Genomic DNA, 25469 nt, shown 5'->3' on the forward strand with positions numbered 1-25469 from the left:
AATGGTCAATTTGTTTTTTATTGATTAAAAATTAGAGAAATACATGCAGTAAGATACAAAGAAAAAAAGGCTGAATATTTTACATCTTTCATTAAAATCTACAGTACATCAAAATTGTGCAGAGGTTCCCATTATATTAATACACCATAATCTTTAGAGTATTAACTAAGTTAAAAAAAATACCAACTGATTTCTAGGTTCAAGTTCAGAATTTACCCAAAATAAAAGTCCTCTGATCCATAAGGGTAAAAAGGTTAGAAATAATTTCTTACCAAAAAGGTCATTGGCACTTTTGAACCTCAAGAACAAAATAAAAAATCTAGCACTTTTAGTATTCCCAAGACAAAAGGAGAAAAAACACATTATGGACTACCAAGAGATATGTGCCTAGAAATCTAATGGCAAGGGTCGTTTGAGGATCAGTTTATCATTAAAAAAAACAAACCCAAACAAACTTAAACATCATGTGGAAGCTCTTGCCCACCAGGCCTGGGTCAGGCAGACAGGAAAAAATAAATAGATACTGAATCATTTCACTGGATGCTTGGGGTGTCCTAGTCCAGTGAGGAGTACAATGTATGCATGGCATGCAGGCAAAAGTTAATACTGTACCCAGAATAATTTGGTCTCCACTGCTGGAGACAAGGTAGGCAAATTGCATGGAAGGAGGGAGGTGCCTGGTATCTCAAGCTACGGTGGCGGCTTAAGCCCAGTTGCTCATATTTCCAGGGCTGGGATGATTTAAGAGACAGGCTCCACCCATCTTTCCACATCATCAAACATCATGGGGGTGGGACTCAAAACAAGCTCCGCCTAGTGACATGACATCACAGGCTCCAAAAGGTCTTCCTGGCTGAACAAAAGCAGGCAAGAGTTGTTGAAATTGTGTTCCCTGTGGAGCCTCCGAGGGCCACTCCTGTCGTCAGCATGGGGGCCCCACACCCCGGTCAGAGACCCCACCCAGAATAGTTGCCGAAGGACCGATCACTGCTGCACCTCCCATCAGATTTTTGGAAACGAATTCAGAACTACCTGGCTGCTTTCATGAGCATAGGCTGCAGCCAACAGGCACAACAAAGGAAACGTTTGGTGCTTTGAGGAGGGGGTGAAGCAGGGAGTGCTAAAGCGTCTAATGTGCACAGAGTCCAAATGGGATACTTATTTCACTCTGTGCCCCCTTCCCATCTCAGTCCTATCCCTCTCCTACTCAAGGCCTTCCCCTGACCCATTGTGCCTTCATTTTGCCTCCAACATTCTAGCCGTTTGGCTTGTGACCTATTAGGGGTTCTAGCCAATATTCAAACTACAGGCTTAAAGTAATAAAAACCATGCCCGCCCCACCCCCAAATTAGGAAGCTTCCATAACTGCTTGCAGAAGAAGTAGAACTATGGTAAGACAACTTCAAAGATAAAGATCCCAACCAAATGCAAGTCTCCCGGTTTCTCCCATGCCCACACTGGACTGGGGCACGCAGATGCTGCTGGCCAGCTCTTAAAATCGTGCTGAAGAGCTCAGGTGCAGGATGGAGGCTTGCCTCCTCCTGCCTTCTTGCTTCCCCTCCCCAGCGCAACCCTCTCCTTTGAAACAGAAAATCCAAGGTTAAAGCCATCACCTGCAGACACACGTTAACCAGGGTCTGCAAACCATCTGCAGAGCTTGGCCTGAGCGTTCACTCTGGTTAAGATTGGTGCCTTTGTAGTACTAAACGGAGGGGGGGGGTGGCAGCCTGAGGGTCTCCAGCTGTTGCACCACAACTCCCATCACCCCCCACTGCAGGAACCTGTGGCAGGGCATGGGAATTGTAGTCCAACAGCATCTGGAGAGCCTCCGGTTGGCCTCCCCTGTACTCAACCATGGTTAAACCCAGGATTGAGATAAAATGCACTCCCCCTCCCAAGTCTGTTGCCCCATTTTCAAGTAGGAAACTGGGGAAGAGGGCATTTTGCCATTATTTCAGGGGAGGGAAAAACCTACAAGAGATCTAGGTGGTGGGTGGGACACGCCTTACTGGTGCTGGCAGAAAGTCCTGGGACAGAGAAGGCCAAACAGAGGCTCCCCACTGTGGGCCTACATCTCCCACCATTCCTAGATGCAATGAATTGTAGCAGGGGGTGATGGGAGAGGAAATCCAGCAGCTGGAGAGCCCTGGGTTGACCACCCCTGTCCTGGAACTACAGCCAGGAAGAGTGAGTGAGTGAGTGAGTGGAGTGAGTGAGTGAGTGTGTCGCTATGGCCAAGAGGATCTCTGTTGCCCCCGAGAAGCAGCAGCAGAACAAAAAAACACCCAACACTTTCTTTTAAGAAGGGAAAGACAGAAATTGCTGCAGCCAACAGTAGACTAGTTCACACCATCATGAATAGTTTGAGAGCTGTACATGCTCCTGTTTTGAGATTGTGTCTGAGTAAGCAATGCGATCGGAGAGACCAGCAGTGAACATCTGCTAAGTGTCAGCTGGAGAGGAGGGCTCCATCCTACCCAGCAGCTGTACCGAGCGGTTTAACAAGGAAAAGCCCCCCAACCCATCTAACACTGAGCAGACTATCACTGTCAGTGCTGCCGGCGTTGTTGGGAGGATGCACAGCTCCCAAACTTGGTTAGGATGCTTGTCCTTCCCTATCGATGATCATGTGAACTAGCCTAGAAAGTCCTGAAAGTTTGGAGAATGTCACCTTGCCCAATCTCTCAGGCTAGGTTTGGTTCAGCCCTTAAGGCTGACACAGGGAGGAGGAATGGACACATACAGGGGAGGGGAGGGTGGAAGGGGAGGAAATACCCCAGTCCGCTCCCCTCGTTGTAGCCATGGTTAAGAGGTCAGCAGTGCTTTGTCTCCACGGGGTCACCCTGTGCACATCATACGGCTGCAGACAGCAATGAGAACTCAGTTCAATTGGATTTGGTATGTGAATCAATTACAGGCTGAATATGATTTCATTGTATCAAACACTTCAAAGCCAAGCTGTGATATACAAAAAGGCCCACTGTGTGTGTTTGTGTGTGTGTTGGGGGCGGGGGGGACAGCAATGTAGGAAAAAGGGAATCAATGCCATTTTATTCACATATTGCATTACAAGTGTTTCTTTTTTCAAACTAAAAAGTATAATTTATATGTAGAAATTCAAAAAAATGAAAAACCCACCACATACACATTTTTTTAAAAAATACACTAAACACAAGTTATATTGGTTTCAGTTACACCGTCTTGATCAAACTCGGATGCCTGGGCTGAGAGTATAAAAAAAACAATTTTGCAAATACCAAGCAGTTAGTGCAGCAGGAAGGACAACATTGTCCAGAGCTTGACCTTGCCAGGTAGGAATCTACTGGCAATCTTCTTTATTATTATTGCTGTAAAAATAGAACAGGGGTGATTCCATATGTACCAGTCTGCATGGAAGAAGAAAAAGAGGGCCAATGCATATTTGTCTTGAAAAACACCAATGAAATATTCTCGGAGAATAAAGCTGGAAGATACCTGCATCAGCGGAAACAAACAAACCAGAACCTAACACACACACACACACACACACACACACACACACACACACACACACACACACACACACTCCAGACTGCATGATTATTATCTATGTAGGAAGAATTTCTGGGTTTATGAATGGTTGCACATCCAATCATACACCTACCCTACAGAATAACCATGCCTAGCAAGCCTGCAAAGTTACCACCACGGCCACCACACCATCTCTACAGTCTACTTTCAAGGGCTCCCTTCTGCAAAATGGTTGTAGAAACATCCCTATCATGAAGAAGTCTGGAAATTATAGTCAGCTATCATGCTGAGATTTTATTGAGCTTACATATCCCTACAGAACTGCAATTCCCAGGATTCCATGGTTAGGACAGATGATGGTTTAAAGGGTGCCTCAAACCTGTTAAAAGATATATTGTAGACCTGCATTATATCTTTAATATAGATTAAAGGAAGACCCATTCTCACACATTGTTATCCATCAAAGGATTATACCCAGTAAGAAAGCATTGTGGGAATGGAGCAATACTGGAACACCAGAACTTCTGGAACTTTTTGGTTTCAGAATGTGTTTTCAAGAATAACTATTCCTAACCCCTACTTCTGCACTGCCCCATCTCTTTTACAGCAAGAGAGGCCCATCACACACTGTTAACAGATCCAATCCCAAATGGGAAAATGGGCATTGTGCACACAGACTAAAGAGAAAGAAAAAATGTTGTGCCATTCTAGAACAGGCCTGCTCAACTTTGCACCCCGCCACAGCTGTTTTTGGACTACAACTCCCATAATCCCCAGCCACAGTGGCCAATAGCCAGGGATTATGGGAGTTGTAGGCCAACATCTGCAGGAGGGCCGAAGTTGAGTTCTAGAAGGACCACCTGTATAGTTGCTTTCTGCGCCTCCTCCTTGCACCTAGTTCATCAGACCCTGGAAACATACTACAAAGCAGGTGTGGCATGCCACTGAAAGTGGGCGGAGTTTCAATCAAGTACACGTCTGGCGTGCTGCTCTAGAGCCATGCGAGGAAATTCCCCAAATGATATACTAACGAGCCAGGGGGCTTGCAAATGGCAAAACACACACCACAAACAAACCCATCGGTACAAATAGACCGATACAGATGATTTCCCAAGAGTTATGTTTTGCATTAAATGGGAAGTAAAAAAGTTAAGGCTAATCAGAGGGCAAGCCACTTATCTTTTGCCCTAATAAGTTCAATAAGATCCCTTAATGGTCACTAAACCAAGGATTTTCACTCTCCTCACAGTTAAGACTTCAGGAGGCTCCCAGAGCAATTCAGCCTGATTTCTGACATGCTAATAGGCTGGCATTGCTACAATTTTCCACCTGCATAGTTGGGTGGATCCAAACACCAAAGTAAGTCCTTTGAGTCTGGGCAGAATTATGCAGTCAAACAAAAGAGATTCAACCCAGAGCAAATGCACACACACACGCACACATACACACAAAACCTATCATGGCAGGATAGTTGTTGAGTAGTGGAACCCCTGTTTCGTACTCTCAGTAGTATTTCTATTTTTTGTTTTTAAATAGTTAAGGCAATAATAAACTACAAACATGCAGGCGATGAAGGGACGAAGGGTCTGAGATGAAGGAAATGTAGAAGCCACGTGCAAGTGGACGACAAGCCAACGGTCTCTAACCGGGGTGTGTGGGCGGGGGGTGGATGGCTGGGGGCTGGGCTGCTGCTGAGAGACACCGCGAGACTACTTGGGAAACAAATGAGGTTAAAGCTTCTAAGAAAGGGGGCCTGGAGTTTGGTTCTTTGGCAGTAGTGGTTTTGCTTGTAGGCCGGCAGAAGCATTCGGAAGCTGCTCCCACTGTAGGGGTCCATCGTCTTGGAGTGTCGTTTTAGTTGATGCTGAGCTGGGCAAAGCCAATGAGCTTGCTGTCGTCGGGGATATCCGAGCCTTCAACGCCGGATGCCTGGAGAACAGAGGAAAGGCACAACCATGATCAGGGAGCCACAGAGGGTGGCTTGGCTCGCTAGCCAGTCATTATTTGTGGTTGCCACCAACTTCTCTTCCCTCAGACTACTTCTTCTTCTAAACACACAGGAGGGCGGCTTAGGAGAGAAGGGGGAGATGGGAAGTAACAGGGGGAGCCCTTTCCTACTGCTCCGAAAGGAATCCTGCCATTTCTTCCCTTCTCAGAAATGGCAGTGGGAATGAGAACTCTGGGGAGAAGAGGTGTGTGGTGCTGGGTAGCCTGCTCACCCATAGGCTGGGGCACTCGCCACAGGTGACCTGCTGGCAAATGGGTTCACAGATACCTGGTTTGGATAACTTCATGGAGAAGAGGTCTATCAACTGCTACTAGTTGGAGGGCTATAGGCCACCTCCAGCCACAGAGGCAGGATGCCTCCGAATACCAGTTGCAGGGGAGCAACTGCAGGAGAGAGGGCATGCCCTCAACTCCAGCCTGTAGGCTCCCAGTGGCATCTGGTGGGCCACTGTGGGAAACAGGATGCTGGACTAGATGGGCCTGATCCAGCAGGGCTGTTCTTATGTTCTTAAGCCAAGAGAGCTCATTAGGTGGTTCTACAACTGCCCATTAGTTTCAGTGGATAACCCAAGTTCTAAAATCAGAACTACATTAGACCTATATCAATTATAAGATGACATAAAATTGTAAAATTACAACATACCATGCATCATTTTACAGCCCTCTGTAATGCATGTGCCCCCTTAGTTGTCTTTCCCTTAAAATTAAGGCCCCAAATGATGTCGCCTTTCCTCATAGGGACTTTGGCCCTTTTTGGTTGCCATTTCTCCAGGTGAGCAGAAGGGGAGTGTGCGTCTGGTCAACAGGAATGAATTCTCTCCACTTACATTGACATCTCAAAGAATCAGTACAAATGGACTGCTATGGTACGCAGACAGGTGGGCCTAGTCACTTTTGTGCAGTATTTGCAAGACTGTGCCAAGGCCAAGCTCAGTGACTGGAACAAGGCAAGCAAGAAGTGCATATTGTGGGATTCACTTGAATTGAGGGGATTTTTGGCTAATACTGAGAAAGATGACTTGGGACTCATGGAAATGTGCATGAGATGCATAGATCTGTAAGAACAGGGAAACGGTGTGTGTGTGTGTGTGTGTGTGTGTGTGTGTGTGTGTGTGTGTGTGTGTGTGCACACGCCAGAGCATGGACTTCCCACTCAGCAGCCATTGCAAGCCAAAGCAGGGCCATCTCTATGCTCTGTATTTGGAGCAATCCAGTTCCAAGTTTCTCTCTGCAATCATGAGGACTGCAGACCTGATAATAACATAGTAGCACATCAGACACCAACAGTGACAGGAGTGCAAAGTTTTCCATTTCAAAATTTTGTTTCAAGAGAATTAATTAGTAACATACAATACTAGACAAATGATGGCTACAATGCCAATTCAACTCAGGCCAGGCTTGCCACTTGGTCTTTATTTCAAAGAACCATTGCTCAATTAGGAATAAAATGTGGTTTCAAGTTAATAAGGAACACAATTTGTTCCTTTTTTGGTCTTGGGACTAATAAAGTACCGACGCATATGATATGTAATTTTATTACAGTCTTACAATGTGTTCATTATCTTGGAGCTCTTCAGGAGGAAAGCCTAAATTGGCCAGTTTCAAATGTGCAATTACTCTTTTTCACTATTCCCAACAAGCCATGAACGCCCCAAAGCTTCAGCCCACGTGCAGAAGGACCAAGATGAGTCTCTCATTGACCTCTATTATTACTACTATGATTGTGTGAACCAACCAATAAATACATCCCTTGTCCACTGATCACAGTCCAAGAATCACAGCACTAAATCCACACCCCAGGTGCCCTGAACAAGCTCAGAGCAGAAGCCCCTCACTCTGACACAGATTGGATTAATAAATAGGGGGGAAGGTGGGCAGCGGGTGGAACAGATAAATACCAGTTTGAAAGTGACAGATCGGTTCGTCTGAGGCTCCTCCACAATTTTTTGCAAGTTGGCAGCAACTGCAACGACACAGAAGGCAAAGGCACTCAAATGGGGGTGTATTTAAGCATTTTCATTCTGAACGAGTTGCCCCCAAAACATTGTACAAGAATGCACCAGGCTAAGGGGGCTGAGGTGAGGGTGGCTCGTCTCTCCTTGCCCTGGGAAGGAATAAGGCGGGGGGGGGGGTCTCAAACTCGAGTACAACTCCCATCATCTGGGAGGAGAGCTGGTCTTGTGGTAGCAAGCCACAAGGACATGACTTCTCCCCTTAGCTAAGCAGAGTCCACCCTGGTTGCAAATGAATGGGAGACTACATGTGTGAGTACTGTAAGATATTCCCCTCAGCAGGTGGAAACACTCTGGGAAGAACATCTAGGTTCCAAGTTCCCTCCCTGGCAGCATCTCCAAGATAGGGCTGGGAGAGAGACTCCTGCCTGCAACCTTGGAGAAGCCGCTGCCAGTCTGTGTAGACAATACTGAGCTAGATGGACCAATGGTCGGACTCAATATGTGGCAGCTTCCTATCCCCGGCCACAATTACCAAAGGCCATTGCGGTGGAGGATGATGTGAGTTGTAGCCCAACAACATCTGGGGACCCAGTTCTGAGAACCCCTGAAATAAGGCATCTTGTACCCATAGCCCAACAGAGGATCAAGGAGAAACTCAAATTTGACCGTGCGCCTCATTACCTATTACTAAGTCTCTGCCGTCCACAAGCCCAGCCGAGATGAGTTCTTGGGATACCCCATCAGCAGTATCTGGGAAGAGCAACATTAAGAGACTGTCACATTTCCATACAACTGGGCTGAGACAAGTTTAGGCTTTGCAGTACATAGGCACTGGCAATCTACTTTGAAGAAAGAGGTTCTCCGTCTCCTAATCCCAGATCACATGGGAGCAGTGGTGGGTGCTAATTTGGGAGGGTAAAGCACTCTGTACACGCTCCAAAAAGTCCAAACCCCAGCTCAGATTAAGCCCCAAGTAGAATGCATCTATGGTATTTTTCTGTAAACGTGACCAGCGCAAAAGCCTAAAACGAGAGAACTCAAGTCAATCAATCCATTATTCTCTTCATATGAAGCAGGCAGAGAGCAACTGGTCCTGTTCACAGCATCCCTTCAATGGCTACTGCTGGTGTCTTTGTTGCATTTTTAAAGATCCTGTCGTGTTTCTTTTTGGAATCCTTTGGAGACAGGGAATCCTCTTCTCACCACCCACCCTACCCCAGGGATGCCACTTCGATAATGTTTTTGCTGAAAAGCAGTATATAGATGGTAGGCATAGCAATAAGTGACAATTCTGTTCCTTATTAGCCCCCAGGTACAGGGCCAACTTGTTCTCAACTCCCACTAACCCCAAGCAAAATGGCCCACCTGCTAAAACCATCCGGCACACTAGCAGGCACACCTTCAGGCACTGCCGACAGCTGGGGGATTCCCGAGGTTTCATTCTCATGGCAACGAGGAGAAGCAACCTGCCCAGGCCTCTGTCCCTGTTGCCAGAACTGTGATCACACATGTCCCATTTTTAGGGAATGCATATTCAATCATGGCATTGCTCAAGTGTTTGCTAAATGCTTCCCCCAGCTATTAAAGACAAAGCCATGTGGACACAGGTCCATATTCACTACATGGTTCCCCAAATACATTCTATGGGAGGGGGTTGTAGCTCAATGGTGGAGCATCTGCTTTTGCACGCAGAAGGTCCCCGGTTCACTCCCTGGCAGCATCTCCAAGTAGGGCTGGGAAAGACGCCTGTCTGGAACCTTAGGAAGACACTGCCAGTCAGGGTAGACAATCCTGAGCTAGGAGGGCCAATGGTTTGACTCGATACAAGGCAGCTTCCTATGCTCCTACACTTCAAGGTCTTTCTCACCTCTTCCAGGGGTGAATTCAAACCGAATATCATTGAGTTCTTTCTTTGAATTCCTGTTGGAGTGGAAACACACTGTTAGGGTGGAAAGTCGTTAGATTCTAAGTGCCAAAAAAGAGTGGATATGTCTTTTAGCTGAAATGCAATTCCATTTTTATTCTTAGATTAAGAATAACCACCTGCATCAGCAGGTTAGATGCAGCCCACAAACCAATTTCATACACTCCTAGCAGCCTTAGTCCAAATTATAGTCAAGAAGCAGAAAAGATTTCTGTAATTTTGTCCGTAAGGAATAGAAAAATGTTTGACTTGAGATACAGTTCACACTTCACTCATACATCCCCCTCTTGAATTTCATATGCCCCATTAAAAACATATGCCACTGCAATGCCCAAATCGGTGACAGAGAAAATGTGGAAATATAGGAAGTATCTTGCAAAGGCTACAAATTAAAGAAGGGCTGGGAAGGAAGGGGGTTACAGGGCAAAATGGTGCCCTGCACTATTTTCAATAATCGGGTTGCACCAACTTGTTTGTATGCAAACATTCAGCACAAAATGAGTGCTCTGGATACCCCAAAACATCCCCTGAAAGTGCTCACCTTTTCCACTGCTTTTTCCAGTCTGTCTTCTGCTTGATATAGTCAGCAGTTTTTGTTTGTTTGTTTTAAAAGCCCACACTGATCCCAGCCAACAGGTGATTATATATTTGGTGTGATAAGGTCATGCGGACAGGAAGCCAGATTTGCCTATGTAACAATGTCACCAACTCAATTCTGAGTGAGGGCAGGAAGCACTGACCTGACTCTAAACGAGCATCAGTGTGGTACACATTTCCACCCTGTTTGCAGCCTCCTCAAAATAAGTCACCCAAAGGGTGGTTTCTGTGCACATCCCTTTTACAGAGGGTGAAGAGGTTTCACTGCAAGAAATGCCCTTACTCCATTTTGGCTGAGCCCTCTTCTGCAACTCGTACACAAGGCCCTCTTTTTCTTTTGTTTGCATTTAACCATTTTTGGCAGGCAACAAGACTGGGAATAAACATCTTTGGTAGCAAGTGTGGTCTCTACTACCATCCAGTTAAACTGCTAAAATTACAATAGAATCAGGCCTCGACAAGTCTTCTTTGGATCTAGGCACTCCTCCTTACTCCCTTTACAAGTATCCTTACAACAGAAATGGGGCTGCCTGGGGCAAAAAAGATTTTATTAGATAAATCTCACTCTGAATATCCTAGTCTGGGTGCCACGGTTAAATTTCTAGGCACCATGGCTCCCTGGCTCCTGGGATTTGTCAAGCCCTGCAATAGATGTTTAAAGGAATCCTCAGTCTGGCTGGACTCCTGGCCATGCAAGTTCAGCCCAGACTGAAGGGTCTTGCAACGCTTCCAGAAAGTGCTCAAGCAAGTTGTCTTGGTTCAGGATTCAGCACACAAGCTCCATCGTATTAATGTGTTGTCTGAGGGACGGTGAGAACCTCTCAAGGTATTAATGATAGGTTATCATCCTTACTAACACTACTCACAACTTGCAGAAGTAATGAGATACATGGCGACAGAAAAATTCAAGAGCGATTCAAAGCCAGCTCTCGTGAACCAAAGTCAAGTCTCAGTCACTGAACCCACAGAGTCATGGCCAAGCCTAGAGCTAAGAACTGCTGGCCATTTGGATCTGGTGCTATTTCCATTTGGGGAGGGTTGACAACTCAGTGAGTGATAGAGCATCTGCTTTGCATGCAGAAGGGCCCAGGTTCAATCTCCAGGGGGCGGGTGAGGAGAAGATCCTTGGCCTAAGGTAATGAAAAGCGGTGGCTAGTCAAGAGAGAATGACCAGATGGACCAATTGAGGACCTGGACACCTCAGACGTTCTCTGTGTTCCAACATGACACCCTTACCTTAACCTTAGGACAAGGCTGATGGGGACTTTCATTTCCTCTTGTGCTGGGGTTGCTGCGGGGGCAGGAGGTGCCTGGAAAAGAAAAGGGGGGAGTGGGCAGTTCATATTAATGAACAAAATGTGTGACTGGCCAGAAAGTGTAGAATGGCCAGTGTGTGCTGAGTTCCTGATCCATCACCCATATCTGGAGAAAAGAAAAACAAGCACATTCCCACCCACTCATTTTATGTCCCAAATCAGATTCACCACAAACTCCGGAGACTTGTTTTGCTTTTTGGTTGTCTTCTGGAATGCACAGCTTGACTGGTTTGCTTCAATTCATTTGCTCCAAGGGCACCTTTATTTTGCTTCCCAGTTTTTTCTTGATTAGTTTTTCACATTCATTTATTTACTATTAAATTTGTATACTGCCTTTCATTAAAATAATCCCAAGGCACTGACACTTCTTTACATTACACTTCTCTCAGGCAAGACTACTACAAGACAAAGAGGTATTGGGTAGCAGTGAGGAATCCACACAATACCAGCCAGTATCCTTCACTGAAACCGTGCAAGAACGTTGGCAAGCTGAGAAAAACAAAAGGTCTGAGATGAAGTGGGTGGGAAGACAGGGCAAGCGCGTTTCAGTTGTGGTGCTGGGATCTGAAACTCTCCCTGCTGGGAGGGAAGGACGGTAGCTCAGTGGAAGAGCATCGGCTTTGCATGCCCAGGGTCCCAGGTTCAACCCCAGCATCTCCAAGCAGGGATGGGAAAGACTCCTGCCTGAAACCCTGGAGAGCCATTGCCAGTCAGTATAGACCAGGGCGGCACAACCTGGGCCATCCAGCTGCTGTTGAACGACAGCTTCCATCCCCTGAAGGCTTTTGCAATGCATGCTGACCCCCTCAAATGGCTGCCGTGTATGAGGGCAAAGGGATGGGGCAGGGGCTGGCAAGATGCCAGGCAGTGGGAGATTTTATCAACCGTTAAAGGCACAATCTGCCTTCCTCCCTGCCCCAGAGAGCTCCGGCCGCCACTGTTTGCAACATACAAAGCCATCTTTTACTGTGTCGGAGCACTGGTCCGTTTAGCTCCGTATGGTCTGCTCTGACCAACGGTGGCTCTCCAGGGTTTCAGAGCCCTACCCAGAGATGCTGCCAGGGACTGGACTTGGGGCCTTCTGCATGCAAAGCAGACGCTCTTCTGAGCTATAGCCCCATCCCCAGCTGCCATTTCTTGATGGGAGACGAACAGTGATCCTTCTAACAGGGATTTCCAGACGTTGTTGACTACAACTCCCTGGACTACAGAATCCCCAAGCAAAAGCCAATGCAGCTGGGGGTTCTGGGAGCTGTAGTCAACAACAGCTGGAAATCCCTGTTAGAAGGAACAATGGAGAGGAACCTACGAGGTTAGACAGTGCCTTGCATTATCAACTGGGGAGGCAAAGGCGGGGGGGGGGCTGCAAAAAAATTAGGGCAAGGGCCAGATAGGAACATAGGAAGCTGCCTTGTACCAAGTCAGGCCATCGGTCCATCTAGCTCAGTATTGTCTACCCAGACTGGCAGCGACTTCTCCAAGGTTGCAGGCAGGAATCTCTCTCAGCCCTGTCTTGGAGATGCTGACAGGGAGGGAACTTGGTACCTTCTGCTCTTCCCAGAGGGGCCCCATCCCCTGAGGGGAATATCTGACAGTGCTCACATAGAGTCTCCCATTCAAATGCTGCTTAGCAAAGGAGAAAATTCATGCTTGCTACCACAAGTCCAGCTCTCCTTTCTCAGATGCAGCCTATGGGAGTTGGCCAGTCAAGCATAGGTCACGATGGGGATAACTTAGTGGATCCCTGAAACCTGCACAGCTCCACTGACATCAGTGAAGAAACAGCTGTCCTATTTTTCAGTTGCTAATATTCAGACACCGCTACAGATATCCAAAATGGAGGCGTTTGGGGGTCCCTTAAGCACTGATTTGGTAGGCCTGTGCAGAGAACATCTGCAAGCCCTCTTAAAAAAAAAGTCCCATTTGATTTCAGCCAACTGGAATCCAAGAACGGCAGATGCCAAGATTTGTCTTAGAAGATTAATGGGCTGTCAGGGCAGGAACAGGAGCCCTGTGAGCTCAACCAGTTTATATATAGCTCTCCTCCAAAAACCATGAAAAACGTTTCTAGGAAAAAGCTGAAGCCCTCGAGTGTTGCTCTGGCCACAGACACCGCCCAAGTATTCCCAGATGGCCCATTAGAAGCACCATCTTCCAACGTTACAGGCCTTGCCCTGACTGCACAAATAGCCATTAGTCTCTTCATTTATAGGAGCTGCCATCCTTTGGCTGGCTCCAGAAGCCGCAAAATGGCACAACTGCAGGACACGATCCAAGAGGACTCAAGAGCAGATTGACTTTGGCAGGCGTTTGGAAGGCGTAAGGAAACCAAAGCTTACTTTTCTACCTCCTTCCAGTTATGTGCTCTTTAGCAGGAAGGCCTTACATGGAACACACTCCAAGTCATCAAAGCAGGGGGACATTTTGGAAAGACAGATGGCACAACAACATTGGGTGCTCTAATAGCAATAGCAATAGCACTTACATTTATATACCGCTCTATAGCCGGAGCTCTCTAAGCAGTTTACAATGATTTAGCATATTGCCCCCCAACATTCTGGGTACTCATTTTACCAACCTCGAAAGGATGGAAGGCTGAGTCAACCTTGAGCCCCTGGTCAGGATCGAACTTGTAACCTTCTGGTTACAGGGCGGCAGTTTTACCACTGCGCCACCAGGGGCTCTTCATATATATATATCACATATATACAAGAAGCCACCTTCATGGTGAGTAACCAATGTTCCTTTCTCCTGGCCTCAGTTCTTCATCTGCAAGATGGGAATAACAACTGGCTTGTCTTTATAAAGCAATCCTGATATATATATATATATATATATCAGGATTGCTTTATAAAGACAAGCCAGTTGTTATTCCCATCTTGCAGATGAAGAACTGAGGCCAGGAGAAAGGAACATTGGTTACTCACCATGAAGGTGGCTTCTTGTTGCTGAATCTGAGGAAATCTCACATGGGTTTATCCTTCCCACGTGCTTCAGAGGGCAGGGCTATGCTAGAGATGCTTTAAGAGCCTAGGAAGGAGAACCCCCACCCAGTCTGTAGTAGCTGACAAGGTACAGAAGACGAGCACGAAGAAAAGAGGAAAACACACACCAGTAGACGTGGAAGCCTAGACAGGTGGATTGAGAGGTCCTCAAATCCAGCAGCAAGCAGCAGCTTTCACGGTGAGTAACTAAGGCTCCTTTCTCTGTTGCTGGATGAGGACATCTCACATGGGGCATGCCACAGCCAAGAACCCCAGGTGAGAGCATCAGCATCTACTGGAGTAGAAGAGCCTGTTGAAGGACACATCTGCCAAAGGCTGCTTGTGAAGAGCAATGGAAGTCGAGCTTGTAGAGTTGAGTGAATGTGGAACGTGATGCCCAGGTGGTTACTTTACAGATTTCTGGAAGTGATGCATTAGTAGAGAACGCTGCTGATGTTGCTGCTGATCTCGTAGAGTGTACTGTGGTGTTAAGAGGCAGTCGTAGGTTCCGTACCTCACTGGCTAGCACAATACAGGCCTTAATCCATCTGGTGATGGTAGTGATGGAAGTCTTCTGACCCATAGTGAAAGGGATAAAACACCCCAAATAAGGCATCCATGGAGCAGAATGAAGCTGTGCGGGAAAGGTCAACCTACAGACAGCATCGTATGTTGAGCTTATGCCACCTTTTTTGTAGAGCATGGACCAGCTTAGGACAAAAAGATGGGAGAACTATATCCTGAAAGTGGTGAAATATGGAGGCCACTTTAGGCAGAAAAAAGGGGTCTGGGATCAGACACATGGAGTCAGGTGAAAAATTCTGAAACATGCCTGGTCGATGTGATGGCCACTAGAAAAACTAGTTTGAAAGAGTAGGCAGAGCAATATCGCAGCAGCACTCATAGAACTATGTAAATCCAAGGAAGGAAACCTGTGTACAGTCAGTGGTGAAAATATTGAGGTGCCCCCAAGGAAACGTTTGAGGTGAGGATGAGAATGTAGACCTCGAGTGGAGGATGTGGATAAGAGATTTGTTAGCGTGACTGCTTGATGCTTGAGCATGTTAGCCTTGAGTCTTTTATCAAGACCATCTTGTAAGAAGCAGAGGAGCTCGGGCAGACCACAGTCACTTCTGGCATCATCAGAGGAAAACTCAGCAGGTGGACTGGTAAATGCAGTCCGCAGAGGCTCTGGGGGATGTACCCTGGCTAACTTGGCAAAGAGGCACCTTTTAAAGTGGTGATTCTCTTTATTTAGCAGGGGGAAAGTAACTGGCCCTATCCACCCCCAGCACAGTACCTTCAATGACTTGCTGCTGTCTATCTGATGTTTCTTTTTAGATTGTGTGCCCTTCGGGGACAGGGTTCCATCTTATTTGTTTGTTATTTCTCTGTGTAAACCTCCCTGAGCCATTTTTGGAAGGGTGGTATAGAAATCGTATGAATGAATGGATGCAAGAATAGTGTCCAGCACTTTGTGTGTGTAGCCATGGTGCTCCAGGAGGTTCTGTTTAGTCGCCAGGAGACAGGCTTGAACCACGCCAGATCGTGGTGGAGGATGGAGCCTTGGTGAAGGAGGTCCGGGGTCACCAGAAGGAAACAGAAACTCTCGCTGGCAAGATGCAGTATTTCTGCGAAACATGGTCGAGGCCAGTGTGGTGACACTGGGAGTACCTCAGCTTTGAGATGACAAATTCTACGCAGTAGATGGCTGAGGACTGGTATGGGAGGGAAGACATATAGGAGGACTGAAGGCCATCGAGAAGAAATGGTATCCACCACCTCTGCTCCCTCAGAGGGAAATCGAGAGAAGAGAAGAGAAGAGAAGAGGCCAGTGTGGTGCCACTGGAAGTCCCTGAGCTTTGAGAAGACAAATTCTATGCAGTATGGGAGGAAAGGCATATAGGAGGAGTGGAGTCCGTGGAGAAGAAACAGCATCCACCACCTCCGCTCCCTCGCAGGGAATTCGGGAGAAGAACCTGCTTAGCTTGATGCTGGCTGGTGAGGCGATTAGGTCCACCGGAGAATGTCCTAAGGCATGTGTCAGGTGCTCGAATGCATGAGAATGCGAAGTGAGACTCCGCCCAATGGAGCAAGAGAGATTCTTCATGATGTAGGAATCTGGATCTGGTGCCGATACTGTCCCAGAGAACCCAAACATATCCAGGGACAGAGGACCCAGATGCAGACATGGACTCTAGAGAGGAAGGAGAACGGTCAGATGACCACACCTCTGAACCCTTCTCCAAGTCTTTCCACCTTTTCCCACTAGACAATGTTACGCATTTATTCCACAAGGCAGTCAGTGTACGTAGCCTCTAACAAACAAGTTCACATGATCACCTTCCACCATCCAGGGACACCCTAGTCTTCCCAACAAGCTCCCAGAAAAATATCCGAGTGTGCTTCTAATCTGAGATCGGTGGGAATTTCCAGGTTCTCATGTCACATTCCAGGGGAGTGTGGGCACTGCCAAGATTTCTAGTTCTTGTTTGTCTGACAGATGGTGAGGACAGACCCACAAAAGCCAATCAGTCTCTGTCCCTCCCTCCACTTTTTCCTCAAAATGTGGCAAAACAATACAAACTGTGTGCAGCAAAGGAATTTTCAAGAGGAGGTTTGGTGTAGTGGTTAGACTGAATAGAACCAGGGAGACCTGGGTTCAAATGTCACTCCACTAGGCAGCTCACTGGCTGAACTTAGGCCAGTTCCGCCCCCCCCCCAGCCTAACCTACCTCACAGGGCTGCTGCGTGATTGAGACTGGGAAGACAAAGAACGCTTTAGGCCACTTGTAGCTCCTTGGAGGACGGATGGGGCAGAAATGTAGCAGCTACCACTATATTCTCCCCCGCCCCAGCATTTTAAGCAAGTTCTGCTTCCTGGCTAACTGAGCAAAGAGGCACCTTTTTAAAGTGGTGATTCTTTTTATTTAACAGGGGGAGAGCAACTGGCCCTCTCCATCCCCGGCACAGCATCCCTCCAGTGGTGGTTGTTGGTGTCTCTCTTAGGTTTCCTTTTTAGATTGTGAGCTCTTTGGGGACAGGGAGCCATTTCATTTCTTTATATCTATGTAAACTGCTTTGGGAACTTCTGTTGAAAAGCAGTATATAAATATCCGACGTATTGGTATTCCTTGCAGCTAAGAAAAGCAGCAAGAGGCTTCTGGCCTTACCTGGGCTGCAGGAGCAGTAGCGGGAGGGGCCTGAGGAGCTGGGGCAGCTGCCGACGGCTGCACAGGCGCTTGTCCTGCAGGCTGAGGTAGTTGAGCAGGAGTCTGGGATGGGACGTTCAGCAAAGGGCTTGCAGGCTCCGCTGATGGAAAGAGCTAGAGAAGAATCCCAAACAACCCATGCCACAGGTTACTCCAGCTTTCCTTGTGTTACCTAACATCGCAATGAGTTTGCATATACCTTCGCATTACACACTGCCTGGTAATCCGTATTATACTACTTTGAAGATCTGGCCTTATTTTTTTAAGTGGGCAGTAATCCAAGCATGTAGATTTGGTTCAGGGTATGAATGAGAACTGCCATGCTGATTCTGGGCTGTTTCAGACAATAGCTTGGATAGACCACATGATTAAAAAGGGCACACACTGAAAGCACGGCCATTAGGATGCCATGCATGGAACATGTCCCAACACTCTCCCAGGACATCCCTTGATCACCGAGGGTGTGTGTGTGTTTCATTCAAATGGCCACAAAGCAGTGTGTGAGGGTGTCGCACGGAAGTAGTCCCGACGCCTTGCCGACATGTCCCTTGACCACATGGGGGTAGGCTCAAATTTGAATCAAGGCGCGTGCCGACGAAGCAACGAGATGCCCTCCGCGCAAGATGTCCTGATGAGCACGCTCTCAGTACGCCCGCTTTCTAACCACATGGACCAGTGAGGTATCTTCCAAACTGCCCCATCAAATGGTTTTGCAACTCTTAATGAGAAATTAATACTGAACAAGGAGTTAACAAAGCTAACCCCAAGCCATTATGCTTGCTATGAAAAATGTTACCTTATCTACTGAGTGCCTAGAATGATGATGGCATTTAACAAAAGGCGAGACCCCGGGGGCCGTGGGGGAGAAGGGACAGAGAGGGACAGACCCTGGCTGGAGTGCTTGTAAGAAGCCTGATTAACAACTTACCTCAGAATTCGGTAAAGATTCTTTCACTCTGGGAGACTAAAGAAGAAGACAGACGAGATTAGTGCACACAGTGCCAGAAAACCTCACGAGACAAGGTATTTATTGAAATATCCCGCTGTCTCAGGAGCAGTGTTCCCCGTAAGAGGGATTCCCAGATATTGTCGTCAACAACTCCCACCACCCCCAGCTGCAATGGTCTTTGGCGGGGGATTATGGGAGTTGTAGTCAACATCATCCAATAATCCCTGCTACAGGGAACGTTGTTCAGGAACACCAAAGCTGGAATTGCCCATTTCTTGAGCAAACACAGTGGGGAGGGGGGAAAGCAATCAAGAGGGTGCTGAATCCTCCCACCGTCTAACTCTCTCCTACAAATGAGTCCCCACCTGCCATGCATGAGCAACACTGAGAGAGAGGGACTTGCCAAAGGCTGCTCAGAAAGTTAATGGCAGAGGCAACATCCACACTGGAAGCCATTTGATTTGCAACTCAGTCTCTCAGCATAGACATCAGCTGTGGTCCAGGCCCAAAGGGACTGCATAAAACCATCATGTATGCACATCTCTGTGCCCCAATGCAGGAAGAAACTGAGCCACGGGTAGAAAAGGCACAAAAAAGCCCCCCTGGTTGTCCTTTCAAATACCCACCCTGGGGGTTAAAATTACAGCAGCTTACAATGCTCTGAAAATTGCTGGCTTACTAACGTTTTGCCCAGCCTTCTTATATCAACCATAGGGAGGTTCAGAGATAGCTCAGCGCCAGGATACAGTCCCAGTTCCGGATCCTGGTTTATTTTGAAACACTGGTTAGAATAAGCCAAGAGTCCTCAGTTCGGATGCAGTGAGCAAACCTGGCTTGTTCAAAGCCAGAATCGGCAAGTAGAATCCTTCTAATCCTCACATGCAGTGAAGAGCACACACTTCTGAGACTGCAGGGATTTTACATGGAGCTGGAATTTAATCCGGGCTCTGCACCTGACCCAGCCCCATATGAGTTTACTTTTACAAGTACCCTTTCGTCATATGAAAAATTTGGGGGAAATTCTACCTCAGAAATGGTCATGTGAATCAGCCTTGCAGATTCACTAGGCAATATATGAAACTTTTTCCTGGCTTCCTAAGGAACAGTATCCTGAAAAAGGGCTTTCACACACAAAAATGGTCTTCCCTTTCCATTTTTAGCCATTTTTAAAAAGGTAAATCATTAAAACTGTTGCTCACCCTGAGCTGTGAAATGGCTGCTTTGCCTTCCTCGCTTTCTTCATCTAGTTCATCATCACTCCATTCCCAGCCGCCATCTTCCGTCTTGTGAAGACGCCCACTGGAGCCAGGCACTCTCCGAACCTGCACGACAATACAGCTAGAGCTAAGTTACTAAAGGAAGCAAGCCAAGATCTGCAATCTTGGACAGACAGGGAAGTGTGCACAGACACTGGAACCTTGCAGGCGGCTCAATATCCTGAAAATCAAAAGCTGTTTAGTTTGTGGGCGCAAGTCTCCAACCAACATGGTTGTGCAAATACGTTGTAAGACACGAAATTCATTCTGACTTCATTCAGATGGCCCTTCAGACCATGGTTTGAAGAATAAGGAATGATCAACCTCATGGGAGGAGAATTGGTCTTGTGGTAGCAAGGATGAATTGTCCCCTTTGCTAAGCAGGTTTGCTTTTGAATGGGAGACTACATGTGAGAGCACTGTAAGATATTCCCCTTAGGGAATGGGACTGCTCTGGGAAAAGCACCTGCATGCTTGAGCGTATTCCAGTCAAATAAATAGTCACAGGAGAACATCCCAGGTCCCCTCCCTGGCAGCATCGCCAAGATAGGGCTGAGAGAGACTCCTGCCTGCAGCCTGGAGGAGCCGCTGCCAGTCTGGGTAGACAATACTGAGCTAGATGGACCAAAGGCCTGACTTGATAGAAGGCAACTTCATAGGTTCCATACCAGGTCTGCAAACTAGATGGTTTGATGCTGGTTTGCAAGCAAACAATGGTTTGATCAAGCATCAGCGAGATAATTCATTAAGCCAGGGCTTGAGGACCTTGAATCCCCAGGTACTATTGGACTACAGAGGCCACTGTGCCTGGGGATGAGGAGAGTTGCCATCCGGCAACATTGAGGGCCCATGTTTGAGAACTCCCACATAAAGCCACATGGGGAAGAGCAAGCTGGAGAGCAACTGGGTCAGTAATCCTTCAAACCACGATTTGGAGGATCTCCTAAATGCAGCAAGTAGGCCTGCTTAAGTGGTGTCAACAGTACGAGACTTCTGTGGCTGGCATGATTACATGCTTCCCATTGCCTACACCCACATTTCCTAACAATACATCCCCCTCCTCCATTACTTATCCCTTTTCTATGCCTTTCATCTGGCTCAACGACACTTGGGGCAGGAATTACATTCAAAACCCATAAAAAACCCACTCAAACCAAGTCTAAAATAAAACATGCATAATGAGAACAGCAGATTAACCAGCTACAGTGTCAGTTGATAAATCAGCAGGGCGGAGAGTGAAGGGCACATGGATTTATTTGAAACTGTTTTAGTTCTATTGCAATACTGTAAATGGGGGGAATTGAGAAAAAATATTCAAGGTGATATGAGAATTAGGGATGTGCGGTTCGGTCCGGATCCGGACCGGTTCGTCCCGAACCGGTCCGGATCCGGCGGCTCGATCCCGGACCGAATTGGGCCCTTCCGGGACCGAGCCGGACCGAATTCGAGCCGGTTCGGCACCGAACCGGCTCGGTTTTCCCGAACCGGTTCGGGAATGAAATTGAGTCTCTGGAGTGTCTCTTTAAAGTTCCAAGTCTGTCCTCCATTTTGTGTCTCCTTCCTGAAACTTTTGCTCCTCCTTGCATCCATTTTGTGATGCTATTTCCAGGCATTGTATTGGCTGCGCTATTGATCCTTGATTGGCCAGAATGAGTCCTTTGGTCTGGTAGGCTGCTTGGCTGTTGCACTGTTGAGAGCTGGCACCCTGTTGGCCGTGGGGGGAGTGCAAAGGTGGGGGCTCCCAAAGGAGGGAATTTCAAACCTATATAAACCCAAGCCTCTTCTCTGGAAACTTCTCTTGGCTGCAGTTGTGGGATCATCTCTGAGACCTGCTTGCCCTTTGCTGGCTGCTCTGGTGTCTCTGTGAGTCCTGACTGTGTCCTGTGTCTCTCTGTGTGTGCTCTGTCTAATCCTTTGTCCACCTGCCCTTTGTGACTCTCTGTGTGTCTCCTCTCTCTGTCTGTCTCTTGTCTGTATACTGTGTGTTACTTCACTTTACTTTCTTCTTAATTTCCCCCAATTTTCCCTGTTCCTTGTCTGTCTGCTTTTCTCCCCCCCCCCCTTTCCCTTCTCATCCTTTGGGCCTACCCTCCCCCTCTCCCACTCCCACCCACTGCATCCTCATTGCTTTAAAACTTCTTCCATTAATTATTGCTCTTTGTCCTGCCTTGTTTTTGTCCAACTTTTTGATTTTCACATTGCATTGCATTGGTTTCATTTATATATTGCTTGCTGGTTTTGCTTAAATTGTACCATTTTGTTTGTTTCTGCTGACTGCTGCTGCCCTGCGAGTTGGTTCCCTGAATCCCTCCCCCCCACCCCCAGAGGATTCTGTTGTTGTTTCTTGTTGTCCCATATAATCAGTTTTGGTTCCCTGCTCCCAACTTGCCCCTCCAAGTCCAACCACACCCCACCCCAACCCCACCCCATCCAGCCTTCTCCCAAGTTTGCTGCTGCCAAACAGAGTCCAGTTTTCTTTGCTTGGTTCCACTTATTCATTTGCTATTATTAATTTGCAGCAATTGTGGTTTCATTGTCTCTGTTCACTTAGTGGCCCCCCTCAGAGTCTGTGTTTGGTTCCCCCTCCCCACACCCCCACCCCCACCCCCAAGTTTTTTCTGCTGGTTATAGTCTTTCTTTTCATTTTTTTTAAAACTTCTGGCTTGTGTTCTCTTGATATATATTGCTTTATATATTTTGCTACCCTCCTCCTCCTCCTCCCCCCCGCCTGCCCCCCTCCCTCCTCCCAGACCCTAGCCCAGGCCCAGCTCCTCCCCCAACCACCCCATCCAGCCTAATCGCTGCTGCTGCCCGAGTTGTTCCAGTTTCTCCTTTGCTGTTTGTTGTTGCCCCCTCCCCTTCCCCCAACACCCCTCTGCCACACACTAGCCCCCAACCACACACACCCTCTCTGCTCCCCCCACCCCACCTCTTTTTCTCCTTGCCCCTGACTCTCTCCACTTACCCCAGGCCCCCTGCCACACACTAGCCCCCAACCACACACACCCTCTCTGCTCCCCCCACCCCACCTCTTTTTCTCCTTGCCCCTGACTCTCTCCACTTACCCCAGGCCCCCTGCCACACACTAGCCCCCAACCACACACACCCTCTCTGCTCCCCCCACCTCTTTGGACCGCTGCTACTGCTGTGTCCTCCCCCCACACCTGAATCCCCCCTCCCTGCTGCGCTGCGCTTCTCCTCTCTCCTCTTTCTCTCTATCATCTCTTTCTCCTCTCTCTCTCTTTCTTTTCTCTCTCTCTCCTCTCTTTCTCTTTGTCCCTGCCCCCCCTCTCTTTTCTCTCTCAGTCTTTTCTCTCTCTGCTCCCCTTCACTTTCCACCTCCTCTCCCACAGCTGCAGCCGCACACAGTAGCCTACCCACCTGGCGGCTGCCATCGGTTTTTTTCTTCTTTTTATAGTTTTTGGTTGATTTTGTCTCTGCTTGGGGGTGAGTTGAGCGACACAAATAGTGTTGTCTCCTCACTTCTGCCCCTCCATCGTTGTTGAACTACCCCGGTTGCCTGTGTGCCTCGTGAGGCCGCCCTGCTGTGTCTCAGCCCAGGGTGGCTGGCTGGCGGCGGCGAATCCGTGACCAGCAGTGAGCGGCAGGAGAAGGACCGGAAGAAGAGGGGTTAGTGCGTGTGCGATTGTGCACCTTTTGTTGCCCCTTTCTCTCCCTAGCTGGCGGTTTTAAATAGGGACACCCCTATTCTGAAATGCATTTGGGTGTGGGGAGGAGGGAGGGAACCTTGGAGAGGAGATGTACTGTTGTAAAACTTGTGTCTTCATGCCCATGCCCAATAAAGAAATTGCTGCTGTGCGTTGCGTTGCATTGCATGCGTCTTGCAGGTGGTTTTTGAACAGGTGCCTTCCAGAGTGCTTCCTTGCCTCTGGGGCAGTCTGAGTGGGGTCCAGGGTTCTGATGCGATGCTGCCACTACATGCTGGGCCCATGCCATGCCAGAGTGCTTCCTTGCCTCTGGGGCAGTCTGAGTGGGGTCCTGGCTGGGCTCTGATGCTGCCACTACATGCTGGGCCCATGCCATGCCAGAGTGCTTCCTTGCCTCTGGGGCAGTCTGAGTGGGGTCCTGGCTGGGCTCTGATGCTGCCACTACATGCTGGGCCCATGCCATGCCAGAGTGCTTCCTTGCCTCTGGGGCAGTCTGAGTGGGGTCCTGGCTGGGCTCTGATGCTGCCACTACATGCTGGGCCCATGCCATGCCAGAGTGCTTCCTTCCTTCCTTCCTTCCTGAGTGGGGTCCTGGCTGGGCTCTGATGCTGCCACTACATGCTGGGCCAATACACACGTATGATGATGATCATGATGTTCAATCCATGAGGCTGCCATCAAGTGTTTGCTGCTGCTTGCTTGCCATGGCATTGGGCAGGCATAGTCACAGAGTGGGTGGGTTCAACCTCTGTGTTGGTGTGACTGGGTTCTGGTTTTGGTTGTGTGCAATTTAGAGTCACTACATAGGCTGCATTGAGTTTGATGCTCCCCCCACAGGAGCATTACTTGAGAACCACCCCCCAGAACCCACCCTTTGTGTTCAAGTTCACTAAATAAGGGTTTCCTCCTTTGATCTGCAGGTTCCCAAGCGTTGACTGCATCCCTCCCCCACCCCCGGTAGGTGCTGTGCCCTCCCCCCATCCACTCTCCCCCCCCCCCAAAAAGTTAAAAACTTGCCACCCACACCACAACTACTCCACCCAACTGCCCGTGCCACCCTCCCACACCGGGGTTCCACCCTTTAACCCCCTATTTTTCTAAAAAAAACCCTCCCAGACCCATCTCCCCAATTGGCTTGGTGGTTGACTCCCAAAAGGACACCCTCCCCCTCACTTCGATTGGCTTCCCCCCCCCATATCAAAAAGTCTTCCTTTACCCCCAATTGGCTTCCTTTTTTGAAAACAAACTTCCCCCCCGCCGCCTCCAAATCAGCTGCCTTTTTTTTGGCCCCTAAGCCCCTCCAAATTATTTTTTTGACCCTGTCTGGCCTTCCTCCTAAAGTCTCCCTCCTTCTGACCTAGCAGCATGTCTGAGCGCCGTGTGGCGGGCAGGGCTCGCTCAAGGCTGGCAGGCAGAGGTGGGAGAGGCCAGGTGTGGGGTGCGCCTGCGGCACGGGGAGGGAGAGGACGCGGGGAGCCTGAGGACACCCCAGTTCTCCCCATTGGAGAATTCTTTGCTCCGGCCCCATCTTTGGTGCGCAGGATTCAGTTCCCCACGCCTGCTGCCGCCAATCGCGGCAGAGGCAGAGGCACCGTTAGGGCTGTGGCGGGTCCCTCCTCGCCGGCGGCACCAGGTGCTGCTGAGCTACCACCAGTTGTTGAGGTGGAGGAGACTGTGGAGTTGGAAGAGCAGGTAGAGGGCGGTGAGGACCGTGCGGCTGGCAGCGATGCAGCCAGGTTCTCCCTCCCTCTGGGGCCCCTTCCCCCTATCCTTTCGCCGCTCAGTGGGGCCCCCCCTCGTGAAGCCCAACACTCTGGTGGGGAGCGGTCTGGCGAGGTGGTGGAGGAGAGGCCTGCCTCTCCGATGCCAGTTGAGCCGGGCCCTTCCTCCGCTGTGGAGGGCGGAAGGGGCGGGTTGGGTGGCAGCAGTGGGCAGGCAGCGGCGGCCGCCCCCCCCCCCAGGACTGCAGCCACCCTGCGAGAAACGGCCTAGGACGGCGCCCAGGGCGCAGGAGGCCAAGGGCAGTGGTGCATGGGTGCATTTTGAGGTCCCTCAAGATGACCCATTCCACGCCCGCTGTGTCCACTGCAG

At 48.7% G+C, this 25469-nt stretch overlaps 1 protein-coding gene across 2 annotated transcripts in view; it reads right to left on the reverse strand.

The window, feature by feature from the left end:
- The window catches only part of OXSR1 (oxidative stress responsive kinase 1), a 124870-nt gene continuing 99401 nt past the window's right edge, over positions 1-25469 (reverse strand). For both annotated transcript variants that reach the window (XM_053262435.1, XM_053262436.1), the window contains 8 exons: positions 19654-19776; positions 18434-18469; positions 17467-17619; positions 11230-11303; positions 9340-9392; positions 8154-8222; positions 7416-7480; positions 1-5439 (listed from right to left, as the gene is read on the reverse strand). In XM_053262435.1, coding sequence (XP_053118410.1) covers positions 5365-5439; positions 7416-7480; positions 8154-8222; positions 9340-9392; positions 11230-11303; positions 17467-17619; positions 18434-18469; positions 19654-19776 — 648 coding nt within the window. In that variant the 3' untranslated portion in view covers positions 1-5364. The remainder of the gene's footprint in view (positions 5440-7415; positions 7481-8153; positions 8223-9339; positions 9393-11229; positions 11304-17466; positions 17620-18433; positions 18470-19653; positions 19777-25469) is intronic.

This window comes from Hemicordylus capensis, chromosome 6 (assembly GCF_027244095.1).
Source record: "Hemicordylus capensis ecotype Gifberg chromosome 6, rHemCap1.1.pri, whole genome shotgun sequence".
Taxonomy (NCBI): Eukaryota; Metazoa; Chordata; class Lepidosauria; order Squamata; family Cordylidae; genus Hemicordylus; species Hemicordylus capensis.